At 47.3% G+C, this 13,076-nt stretch overlaps 1 protein-coding gene across 2 annotated transcripts in view; it reads right to left on the bottom strand.

Annotated features, from left to right (window-relative positions):
• Window positions 1-13,076, bottom strand: part of HYDIN (HYDIN axonemal central pair apparatus protein) — a 446,593-nt gene that overhangs the window by 43,562 nt on the left and 389,955 nt on the right. For both annotated transcript variants that reach the window (XM_065567801.1, XM_065567802.1), the window contains 2 exons: window positions 9,245-9,360; window positions 5,698-5,932 (listed from right to left, as the gene is read on the bottom strand). In XM_065567801.1, coding sequence (XP_065423873.1) covers window positions 5,698-5,932; window positions 9,245-9,360 — 351 coding nt within the window. The remainder of the gene's footprint in view (window positions 1-5,697; window positions 5,933-9,244; window positions 9,361-13,076) is intronic.

Genomic DNA, 13,076 nt, shown 5'->3' with positions numbered 1-13,076 from the left:
TTTCTTATTACATTTTTACACTTAATTTGGCAGTGTTTATGCTCCTTTCTATTTACCTCACAAGGAGTTGACTTCCACTTTTTAAAAGATGCCTTTTTAACTCTCACTGCTTCTTTTACATGGTTGTTAAGCCACAGTGGCTCTTTTTTAATTCTATTACTGTGTTTTTTAATTTGGGGTATACATTTAAGTTGGGTCTCTATTCTAGTGTCTTTGAAAAGTGTCCATGCAGTTTGCCGGGATTTCACTCTAGTCACTGCCTGTTAATTTCTGTTTAACTAACCCCCTCATTTTTGCATAGTTCCCCTTTCTGAAGTTAAATGCCACAGTGTTGGGCTGTTGAGATGTTCTTCCCACCACAGGAATGTTAAATGTTATTATATTATGGTCACTATTTCCAAGCAGTCCTGTTATAGTTACCTCCTGGACCAGCTCCTGCGCTCCACTCAGGACTAAATCGAGAATTGCCTCTCCCCTTGTGGGTTCCCCAGCTGCTCCAAGAAGCAGTCATTTAAAGTATCAAGAAATTTTGTCTCTGCATTTTGTCCTGAGGTGACATGTTCCCAGTCAATATGGGGATAATTGAAACCCCACCCTATTATCGAGTTCTTTATTTTGATAGCCTCTCTAATTTCCCTTAGCATTTCATTGTCACTATCACTGTCCTGGTCAGGTGGTTGATAACACTGGTCTACAATTTTTGAGAAGTCGTCTGCTTCAGAGATAAAATGAGCTATTTATTATGTATTTTGATGTGCTGAATTCAGATTTGACAATTAAAACAACTGATTGGCTACTGTTTCTAAGATATTTAAGTTTTTACATTTTATGTCCATGTATATTGTGTAGATAGTAGAGTTTTAATCATAAATTGTAAACCTAGGTCTTTTCATGTGTTTATGGTTGCTTTACATGATAATATTTCACCTGTCCTGTTAATGTAACACTTTAAAAATCAGCAAAAGGGTTATATAAATAAAATGTATTATGAAACAAAAGGCAAAAAACTATTATGTACATAGTTTAGTCCTATTCAGTGTCTACTTGGCGCTTCTTGGCTTGTCTCTTGTATTCATTAAATGGAGCATCTCTTGTCACTGTCCAGCAATAGTCTGCAAGCATTGATGGGCTCCATTTGCCCTGATAGCGTTTCTCCATTGTTGCAATGTCCTGGTGAAATCGCTCGCTGTGCTCGTCGCTCACTGCTCCGCAGTTCGATGGGAAAAAAATCTAGATGAGAGTGCAAAAAATGTATCTTTAGTGACATGTTGCAACCAAGGCTTTTGTATGCCTTGAGGAGGTTTTCCACCAACAACCTGTAGTTGTCTGCCTTGTTGTTTCCGAGAAAATTTATTGCCACTAACTGGAAGGCTTTCCATGCCGTCTTTTCCTTGCCACGCAGTGCATGGTCAACTCGAAGAAGTTCACGAATCTGAGGACCAACAAAGACACCTTCCTTTATCTTAGCTTCACTTAACCTTGGAAATTTTCCACGGAGGTACTTGAAAGCTGCTTGTGTTTTGTCAATGGCCTTGACAAAGTTCTTCATCAGACCCAGCTTGATGTGTAAGGGTGGTAACAAAATCTTCCTTGATTCAACAAGTGGTGGATGCTGAACACTTTTCCTCCCAGGCTCCAATGACTGTCGGAATGGCCAATCTTTCTTGATCTAGTGGGAATCTCTTGCACGACTATCCCATTGGCAGAGAAAACAGCAGTACTTTGTGTATCCAGTCTGCAGACCATGCAAGAGAGCAACAACCTTCAAATCGCCACAAAGCTGCCACTGATGTTGGTCATAGTTTATGCACCTCAAAAGTTGTTTCATGTTGTCATAGGTTTCCTTCATATGGACTGCATGACCAACTGGAATTGATGGCAAAACATTGCCATTATGCAGTAAAACAGCTTTAAAACTCGTCTTCGATGAATCAACGAACAGTCTCCACTCATCAGGATCGTGAACGATGTTGAGGGCTGCCATCACACCATCGATGTTGTTGCAGGCTACAAGATCACCTTCTATGAAGAAGAATGGGACAAGATCCTTTTGATGGTCACGGAACATGGAAACCCTAACATCACCTGCTAGGAGATTCCACTGCTGTAGTCTGGAGCCCAACAGCTCTGCCTTACTCTTGGGTAGTTCCAAATCCCTGACAAGGTCATTCAGTTCACCTTGTGTTATGAGGTGTGGTTCAGAGGAGGAGGATGGGAGAAAATGTGGGTCCTGTGACATTGATGGTTCATGACCAGAAGTTTCATCCTCTTCCTCGTCTGACTCAAGTGAGAATGATTCTGGTGCATCAGGAACCGGCAGTCCTTCTCCGTGGGGTACTGGGCGTATAGCTGATGGAATGTTTGGATAATGCACAGTCCACTTTTTCTTCTTTGACACACCTTTCCCAACTGGAGGCACCATGCAGAAGTAACAATTGCTGGTATGATCTGTTGGCTCTCTCCAAATCATTGGCACTGCAAAAGGCATAGATTTCCTTTTCCTGTTCAATCACTGGCGAAGATTTGTTGCACAAGTGTTGCAGCATATGTGTGGGGCCCACCTCTTGTCCTGATCTCCAATTTTGCAACCAAAATAAAGGTGATAGGCTTTCTTAACCATAGTGGTTATACTGCGCTTTTGTGATGCAAAAGTCACTTCACCACAAACATAGCAGAAGTTATCTGCACTGTTCACACAAGTACGAGGCATCTCTGCTCACTTTGGCTAAACAGAAGTGTGTCCCTTTGCAAAATCAAACACTGACAAATAAGAGAGCACGGCACTGTATGATTTCTAGAGCTGATATAGGGCAATTTGTTCAGCAGAGTGATGTAAGCTTCGTTATGATTGCATCATCCATGACTTCTAGGAATAACATGATGCAATTCATATCGTGTATGACGCAATACCAGCTTCAGATTGCATCATTCATTGTTTTGCCTAAAAAGCAAGTACTGTCCAAACCCAGTCATAGATTTATTCATAGATCCAGTCAAAGATGTACTTTAGTCATTTCTGGTTTAAATTGAGATCCCTTCCCTTTATAACTCACTTATCCTCCGCCATTCCCAAGTCAAGGGTCGTATATACTGACCCAATAACATATCTTGAAAACTAGAGCCAATCAACAATTTTAAGCATCATTTTTGTTCTCAGTGACCCAGAATTAGTAAAGTTTGACTATATTTATTTCAGAAGCATTTTGGCTGTAGAGCAGTGTAATAGATCCCTACTGTTATATTCTTATTAGAGCATGGAATTACTATCCATGGAGATTCTATGGAACATGTGGATTCATTTAAGATCTTTACTTCATTTGATTCAACATTTTCTTTCACATATAGTGACACTCCCCTCCCCCTCTCCCTGCCCAACCTGTTCTGTCCTTCCGATATATTTTGTACCCTGGAATGATTGTGTCCCATTGATTGTCCCCACTCCACCAGGTTTCTGTGATGCCTATTATACCAATATCCTCCTTTATCACGAGACACTCTAGTTCACCCATCTTATTATTTAGACTTCTAGCATTTGTGTACAAGCACTTTAAAAAACTTGTCACTGTTTATTTGTCTGCCCTTTTCTGATGTGTCAGATTCTTTTTTTATGTGAATGTTTCTCATCTGATCTGGCCCTTACATTATCCTCCTCCATCCTCTGCTCCTGACTAGAACCTGGAGATTCTCTATCATTAGACTCTCCCCTAAGAGAAGTCTCTGGCCGATCCACGTGCTCCTCTGCAGCAATCGGCTTTCCCCATCTCTTAGTTTAAAAACTGCTCTGCAACCTTTTTAATGTTTCGTGCCAGCAATCTGGATCCACTTTGGTTTAAGTGGAGCCCATCCTTCCTGTATAGGCTCCCCCCATCCCAAAAGTTTCCTCAGTTCCCAATAAATCAAAATCCCTCCTCTCTACACCATCATCTCATCCACGCATTGAGACTCTGAAGCTCTGCTTGCCTACCTGGACCTGTGCGTGGAACTGGAAGCATTTCTGAGAATGCCACCATAGAGGTTCTGGATTTCAGTCTCTTCCCTAGCAGCCTAGGAAATTTGGCCTCCAGGACGTCTCTCCTACCCTTCCCTAGGTCATTGGTACCTTCATGTACCATGATCACTGGCTCCTCCCCAGCACTACACACAAGTCTATCTAGATGCCTCGAGAGATCTCCAACCTTTGCACCAGGCAGGCAAGTCACCATACGGTTCTCCCGGTTATCACAAACCCAGTCATACCTGACCAACCTGATTGCCTTCTATGATTAGATAACTGGCTCTGTGAATATGGAGAAAGCGGTGGACATGATATACCTTGACTTTAGCAAAGCTTTTGATATGGTCTCCCACAGTATTCTTGCCATCAAGTTAAGAAGTATGGATTGGATGAATGGACTATAAGGTGGGTGGAAAGCTGGCTAGATCGTCGGGTTCAACGGGTAGTGATCAACGGCTTGATGTCTAGTTGGCAGCCGGTATCAAGCAGAGTGCCACAGGGGTCGGTCCTGGGGCCGGTTTTGTTCAAAATCTTCATTAATGATCTGGATGATGGCCTGGATTGCATCCTCAGCAAGTTTGCGGATGACACTAAACTGGGGGGAGAGGTAGATAACTGGAGGATAGGGATAAGGTCCAGAGTGACCTAGACAAATTAGAGGATTGGGCTAAAAGAAATCTGATGAGGTTCAACAAGGACAAGTGCAGAGTCCTGCACGTAGGAAGGAAGAATCCCATGCACCGCTACAGGCTGGGGACCGACTGGCTAAGGAGCAGTTCTGCAGAAAAGGACTTGGGGATTACAGTGGACGAGAAGCTGGATATGAGTCGACAGTTGCCAAGAAGGCTAATGGCATTTTGCTCTGTATAAGTAGGAACATTGCCAGCAGATCGAGGGATGTGATCATTCCCCTCTGTTCAGCATTGGTGAGGCCACATCTGGAGTGCTGTGTCCAGTTTTGGGCCCCACACTACAGAAAGGATGTGGACAAATTGGAGAGAGTCCAGTGGAGGGCAATGAAAATGATAAGGGGGCTGGGGCACATGACTTATGAGGAGAGGCTGAGGGAACTGGGCTTATTTTGTCTGCAGAAGAGAAGAGTGAGGGGGGATTTGATAGCAGCCTTCAACTACCTGAAAGGGGGTTCCAAAGAGGATGGATCTAGACTGTTCTCAGTGGTACCAGATGACAGAACAAGGAGTAATAGTCTCAAGTTGCAGTGGGGAAGGTCTAGGTTGGATATTAGGAAAAACTATTTCACTAGGAGGGTGGCGAAGCACTGGAATGGGTTACCTAGGGAAGTAGTGGAATCTCCATCCTTAGAGGTTTTTAAGGCCCGACTGGGATGATTTAGTTGGGGTTGGTCCTGCTTTGACCAGGGGGTTGGACTAAATGACCTCCTGAGGTCTCTTCCAACCCTAATCTTCTATGATTCTATTTCATCCCTGATCACCTCCCCTCCAGAACTAAACAGCCTAAGGGATCCTAAGGGATGGCACAGGTTTGGTCCCAGGGCTGATGGCTTCCAAGCTGGGCCTAAACAAAGCAGTAGGTTTTTGATGCCCCACCTTTCCTCGACTGCATTGTCGGCCCATCCATTTCAGGGAGCACCAAATCCCATTTACACCAAAGTACTTTGGACAATGATTCCCTGTTATTAGCACTTGTCTTGCAAGATGCAATCCACCCCGAGTGCTTCCTACCTGCAGAGCAGGCGGCCCTCAAATTCTCCCACTTCCAGTGGGGAGAATTTCAACAGGAACTGCTGCTTCTTCCCGGCTGGGATGAGGCCACTGCTGGGTTCCATGGAGAATGGTGGGAGAGCAGCAAGAGCATACAGGAAGGATGAGACACTCTCCAGAACACTGCCTAGCTGGCTAGCGGGTCGACTGCATGGTATTTTGGTGGAGGCAGCAGATGTGGCAGATGGGAACTCTCCTGTGTTAAGGAATGGGTGGTTAAGTCAGTTTCACTGGATTTGTCTTTGAGGATGAAACCTCTTGTTCTGAGCCCAGACCCCCTGATTCAGTACGATGGACAGAAGGCCGAGGGGATTTGGTTTAAAGACCACACAAAGGCTATCCCCCTTCACAAGCCCTTTCCAAGGATGATTCCAACCAGGGTTAGTGAAAGGTGTAATGTAGCTTCATGTCATCACTTCTGCACTGCCTCTTACTAACTCCTCATATGCTGAAAAAGACCTAGAAAAGTTCTATACAAGGGCATGAAATCAAAATGCTGAAAGACACCCCATCATGCTGGTCTGAACGCGGTGCCCAGAGACACTGTGACCAAGGCTATGTAAGTACCTATAAGGGCCATATCATGCCCCCATTTACATCCATGCCTGGTTAGCAGGGCAGAATGTGACTCATTGTGTGTATGTGCTTTCAGCTGAAAAGGTAGGCAGACATTAAGTGATCAAGGAACAGCACTGGCGCATATTGCAGTGTCTGGTCTTCTCTTCCTCTGTTAATCAAGCTTCCACAGCCAGCTACAGCCATCAAACCACAAAGCAGGGGCATAATGGAATAGCCCAATTGTCCAGAGCCCCTGACTCAGGGCATGGCCATTGCCAGATGTTAAATTCCTTCAGTACACCAATTTATATGTTACACTGTGGGAGAATTTCCTTCCTGACCCATCTGGTGATGAGTTTATGCCTTGAGGCATGAGGATTGAGAGTGCGTCATTCCATCCTAGCTAATTTAACTGCTGGTGTTAGTTTTACTCATAAAAAGTCTGGTCCTTGTCCTTCTCCCCCTTTTGGTAGCTGGCTGCATAATATGCTGCACAGCAGCTGCAGACATGTTAAAGATGCACAGAAGCATTTAGCAAAGCACCCTCCTGCCTCAGAGAGAGCAGGCTAGGCCATGTTGGAAGAGAGCATCACATAATTGAACAGACCCTGCTGCTACACATATGAGACCATCTTAAAAACAAAAATGCAGCTTTAATTACAAATACTTTTCCTCCTGCTTGCAAAATATGTCTATATTATGGCCCCAGTTCAACAAGGCTATTAAGCGTGTGCATAATATTAAGCATGTCTGTGTTTGAAGTTATGCACATGCTTAGGGGCCTTGTTGAATCAGGGTCTAAGAGGGGTGAAAACAATAATTCATCAATGTGAGTGTGGGGGGAGGAACAATTTCAGAAAATGTGGAAATGGCAGAAGTGCTAAATGACTTTTTTGTTTCAGTTTTCACCAAAAAGGTTAGTAGTGATTGGACGTCTAACATAGTGAATACCAGTGAAAATGAGGTAGGATCAGAGGCTAAAATAGGGAAAGACTAAGTTAAAAATTACTTAGACAAGTTAAAAGAAGAACAGGAGTACTTGTGGCACCTTAGAGACTAACAAATTTATTAGAGCATAAGCTTTTGTGGACTACAGCCCACTTCTTCGGATGCATATATATATATATATATATATACTTGTCTAATTTCAGAGTAACAGCCGTGTTAGTCTGTATCCGCAAAAAGAAGAACAGGAGTACTTGTGGCACCTTAGAGACTAACAAATTTATTAGAGCATAAGCTTTCGTGGACTACAGCCCACTTCTTCGGATGCATATATAAATTTGTTAGTCTCTAAGGTGCCACAAGTACTCCTGTTCTTCTTTTTGCGGATACAGACTAACACGGCTGTTACTCTGAAATTAGACAAGTTAGATATTTTCAAGTCATCAGAGCATGATGAAATACATCCTAGGATACTCAAGGGGCTGACTAAGGAGATGTCTGAGCCATTAGTGATTATCTTTGAAAAGTCATGGAAGACGGGAGAGATTTCAGAGGTCTGGAAAAGGGCAAATATAGTGCCAAGCTATAAAAAGGGGACTAAGGACAACCTGGGGAATTACAGACCAGTCAGCTAAACTTCAGTACCCAGAAAGATAATGTGCAGGGGACTGGACAAGAAGACCTTTCGAGATCCCTTCCAGTCCTACGATTCTACGATTCCATATCTGTGTCGTGAAATGCTGAGTGATGACTCAGAATCCAGGATGTGGGAGGGGGCTCCGGGCTGGGGCAGGGAGTTGGGGTGCAGGAGGGTGTGAAGGCTCCGGCTGGGGATGAGGGGTTTGGGGTGCAGGAGGGGGCTCCAGGCTGGGGGGTAGGCTGAGGGATTTGGACTGTGGGAGGGGGCTGAAGGTTGAGGCAGGGGGTTGTGGTGCAGGAGAGGGTGATGGCTCTGGGGTGGGGCCGGGGATGAGGGGTTTGGGGCGTGGGGGATCTCTGGGCTGGGGCAGGGGATTGGGGTGCGGGGGGGGGGTCAGGGCTCTAGGCTGGGGATGCAGGCTCTGGGGTAGGGCTGGAGATGAGGGGTTTGGGGTGCAGGAGAGGGCTCTGGGTTTGGGGGGGCTCAGGGCTGGAGCAGGGGGTTGGGGCTTGGGGTTGGGGCATGGACTTACCTCGGGCGGGTCCCAGTCAGTGGCACAGTGGGGCGAGTGGGGGACTAAGGCAGGCTCCCTGCCTGTCCTGGCACCATGCTGCGCTGCGCCCCAAAAGCAGCCAGCAGGTCGGGGTCCTAGGCTGGGGGCCAGGAGGCTCCACGCGCCGCTCGCATCCATAGACACCAACTCCCGCCCCCAGTGTGGAGCCAGTGCTCGGGGCAGCACGTGGAGCCCTGTGGCCCCCCTGCCTAGGAGCTGGACCTGCTGGCCGATTCCGGGGCGCAGCGCGGTGCCAGCCAGGGAAGGTAGGGACTAGCCTGCCTTAGCACTGCAGCACTGCCGACCAGACTTTTAACAGCCCGGTTGGCAGTGCTGACCGGCGCCGCCAGGGCCCCTTTTCGACCGGGTGTTCCAGTCGAAAACTGGACACCTGGTCACCCTACAGTGACCTTGATTCCATTACCCTGAGACTCTCCAACAGGACTCCCCCCATGCTCCCTTTTCAGTTCCTGACCCCCCACTCCCAACGTGTGGCTGACCTCTCTGACCTTTCCACAGTGCCCAGCAGCTCTGCCATACTAGTTCTGGGCACTCTGAAGGCGGGGGAGCGGGAAAGAAAGCAATAACTCTTTATCCAAACCTGAAAGAAGCCACTTGCTTCAGGATGATGGGGAAGGGAGCAGTGTTATGATGTCACCTTCAGAACTCTGCTGTGTTGGTGCCTCAGGCAAAGAGGCCCAGTCTGCTCCCTGAGCTCTCAGGGCCTGAAGGCTGTAAAGCCCCTCTGGGTTACAGGAGGAAGCTGCTGCGGGGAGCGCCAGGTCGGGGGGAGGGAGGGCTGATTGCTATACCTTCAGGACAACATGGCAACGGTTCTTCAGTAAAGTTGACTGCCCTTCTGCTGTCCTCCATGACCACCTTCCAGGAGAACTCCAGCGCCACATTCCCCTTATTGGACAGCTGGAACCTGCAAAGGGAGAAGAAATGACGTATCTCACAGAAGGGCTCAGCGAGCACTGAAAAAATCATCTAGGGTCAGGTTCTGACACCCTAACGCACGCTGAGTAGCGCTTTGCTCTGCAAGCCGTGGCATCAATTGGAAGGGGTCCACAAGTGCTGTTCAGCTTGTGGAAGGGGAGCAGAATGTGGCCCACACATTTCAGCAGATGGTTCTACAGTGTATCCTGCCTGCCTGGAGTGAGGGGCCGGGGGAATCCCTAGCACCACCCCACAGTATACCGGAGGGGCTGGCACTGGCAGCTTGTGACAGCAGAAGGATTTCTACTTCTGCGTCTTGCAACTGACAAACCTGTTACACGTCTGGTAACTTTGGCATTCGCCATCAGTGAAATAAGGCCTGTTTTTAGGACTGTGTAGAAATTTGGGCTGAATGCTGGCAGTGTAGTTAGGGTAAGAATCACTCCAGCGGGAGTTCTGAACATAAATGGCTTGTAGGCTTGGGCCCTGACTGGTACAGGAGCCACTCTATGGACCAAAATAAATGTAGTCAGTTCTCGGGAGGAGCGTGGCAACTATCTGGTGTCAGCAATACTGCACAGCACCTTGCTTTGTTTATTTCAGTGACACCAGGCTCTGTGAGGCAGAATGGGATCAAGGACGATTCCTCCAGTGCAAAGGAGGGAGCTGGGAGGCAGAACGTAAATACCAGAACTGGGCTCTGGCCAGGACGTGGGATAATGTCTGGGCTCGAGAAGACAGTGCCATGGCCACCCTTGGGACAGAGACGTCTGACAGGCACCCAGAGCCCTGGCACAAGCAGTAGTAACTCTTCGGCCTTCTGGTGCTTATCAGCTGTCGGAAACAACAGCAAACAAACTAAACTACTTCCCGGAAGCTCCCGTCTAGGGACATCGCAGGCTAATGTAAGAGCACTGAGCCGCCCACTGTCCCAGGGGGTTGGGAAGAAGAGCACTAACACCTGTAGCTTAGTAGTACTCTGGAGTGAGTTGGCCCTGGCTCTGTAATACCACTTCCTTCACTGGTAGAAGAGATGGTTACTCACCCTGCGCAGTAACTGAGATGTGGCCCTGTGGGTGCTCCACTTCAGGTGTTGGTGCGTCCCAGCACTGTTGAGCGGAGATTTTCAGTAGCAGTGTCTATCTGAGTCGCACATGCGCAGTAGTCATCTCGTGGCGCCATTGGCGCCTCTTCTAGTGCACGCGTCACCCGACCCCCTCAGTTCCTTCTCTACTGTAGAGTCCTTACTGCAGTGGAAGAGTTCATGGGGCACATACTGCCATGCGCCTCAGGAAAAGATACCAGATCTGCCTGGGCCACATTGGGACTATTAGTACAATGTGGGTCTTGTCAGCACGTATCTTCTGTATCACTCGTGAGATCAGTGGGATCGATGGGAATGCATACATGAGTGATGCGTCCCATGTGATGAGGAAGACATCCCCCAGTGACTGGGGTCCCAGTCCTGATCTTGAGCAAAAAAGTGGGCGCTTGTGGTTTAGTGATGATGGAAACAGGTTGATGGGGGGAAGCCCAATCATTGAAATATTGACTGTAGGATTCAGTTATTTCCCATTCATGTTCCTGGGAAAACTGTCATGTTCTGGCATCTGGGGAGATAGGAGGCAAAGATGTTTACTTTGTGTTGTATGCACCAGTTCCACAGTTTCATGGCCTCGGTGCATAACGACAAGGAGTGAGCTCCTCCTTGGTGACTGATATAGAACATGCATGTTATATTGTTGGTCATTATCCACTGACTGGTTCTTTATCCCTGGTAGGAAGTGCCTGCGGGCACTGCGTACTGCACGTAGCTCTAGTAGACTGATGTGTAGTCAGGTTTCCACTGCTGACTACCTGCCTTGAACAGTGAGTTGGTTCAGGTGGGCTCCCCAGCCTCTCAGTGAAGCATCCGTCGTGATTATTATTGATGGTGGATCCTGCTGAAAGGGGATCCCCATGCACACATTCTCTGGTTTTGTCCACCATTGTAAGGAGACCAAGACTTTTGGTGGTGCTGTTAGTCTCTTGTTCAGGCTGTGTTTGCTGGGGATGTATACTAAGCTCAGCCAGCCTTGTGGGAAGCACATATGAAGTCTTGCATGTCTTACCACAAATACTGTGGCCATCATGTGACTTAATAGTTGTAAGCAGGTTCGTGCTGATGTTTGAGGGCTGTTGTTGACTACTTAGATGAGGCCGGTCAATGTTACAAATCTGTTCAGGTAATGATACTCTGACCTGTGTGGAGTCAAGGTGTGCCCCGATGAAGTCCAGTTGTTGTACTGGAAGTAGGATTGATTTTGTTCATTTATTTGTAACCCTAGATTCTGGGAGCGTGTGATAGTCTTCTGCACAATGTTTATCACTTCTTCTCGAGTCAGGCCTTTCAGTAGACAATCATCTACATATGGGAAAATCATTATCCCTTGTTTCTGTATGTGTGCCGCCACTACTGCAAGGGTTTTGGGAAAGATTCTTGGTGAGGTGGAGAGGCCGAAAGGTAGTCTGTATAGACAGTGATCACCCCACACTGTGAACTGTAGAAACCATCTATGAGGGGTGTGTATGATGATGTGAAAATATGCATCTTGTAGGTCGAGGACTGAAAACCAGTTCCCGCTGTCTAGCACTGGTATTATTGTGGCCAGTGTGACCATCTTGAATCTTTGGGTTTGTAGAAATTTGTTGAGCTTTCTGAGATCCAGGATGGGTCTCCAGACACCAATTTTCTTCTGGGTCAAGAAATAGTGGGAGTAAAAACCCTTCCCTCTGTGTTGTGGGAGAGCTTGCTCCATGGCACCTAACTGTAGAAGATGGTTCACTTCCTGTCTTAAAAGGTGCTCATGAAAAGGGGCCCTTAAGAGTGACTGGGAAGGGGCTGAGGTAGAGGGGTGGGAGAGAAAGGGGATGGCATGGCCCAATCTTACGATTTCCACCACCCACTGATCCATTGTTAGCGATGCCCAGACTTGGTAAAATGGGCGTAGTCGATGGTCAAAGAAACATGGTATTGACGCTTTATAGTGGGGGAGGTCGTTCAGACCGCAGACCAAATATTCAAAACTGTTATTTGGAGGAAGCCAGTTGAGATGTTGAGGGCTGAGTTTGAGGTGTTCTCTAGCACTGTAGTTGCTGTCTGTTTCTTTGTAGTGTGTACTGTCTTTGTTGTGGGCAATGTTTGTGTGTCCAAACCCACGGAAAATAAACAGAAATTGGGCTTGTTTTAGGCTGAGTTGGCTAGTGTTGGCTAGTTTTTGGGCTTGCTAGGGCTTTTAAAGTAGCTTGTAACTGTTTGCTTCTTTTTTTTATTGGCTCCCGGCCCTGCCCCGCCCCCAGGCCCAGCCAATCAAAAAGCTTGAATGGTGATTGGCATTTGGCTCCAGCTGCTGCGTCGCCTGTGTGCCTGTGCGTGGTGACCCGCACGTGGGGCGACATGACGTGCATGTGGATTGTGCTTTAAACAATTTGAAGTTCCTGGTTCTTGCCTGGTTCAGCCAGATATTAGCTCCTCAGAGGCACCAGCAAGGAAAGTAACCAACGCCCAAGGGGGTGTCAAACAACCCATCAACAACCATTGTCCAGCAAGGGAGCTACTATTCAATGACTCACCTGCATGAGGCCAGGGGAATTGCTCAACCTTGCCTGGAGACTCAGCAATGCCCCCAGACATGCCTGGACTTGTGTTTTCCAAGCACATGGATG

The sequence above is a fragment of the Chrysemys picta genome, chromosome 14, assembly GCF_011386835.1.
Source record: "Chrysemys picta bellii isolate R12L10 chromosome 14, ASM1138683v2, whole genome shotgun sequence".
Classification (NCBI taxonomy): Eukaryota; Metazoa; Chordata; order Testudines; family Emydidae; genus Chrysemys; species Chrysemys picta.
The sequence above is the reverse complement of the archived record's forward strand: the minus strand, read 5'-3'. Positions and strand labels throughout refer to the sequence as shown.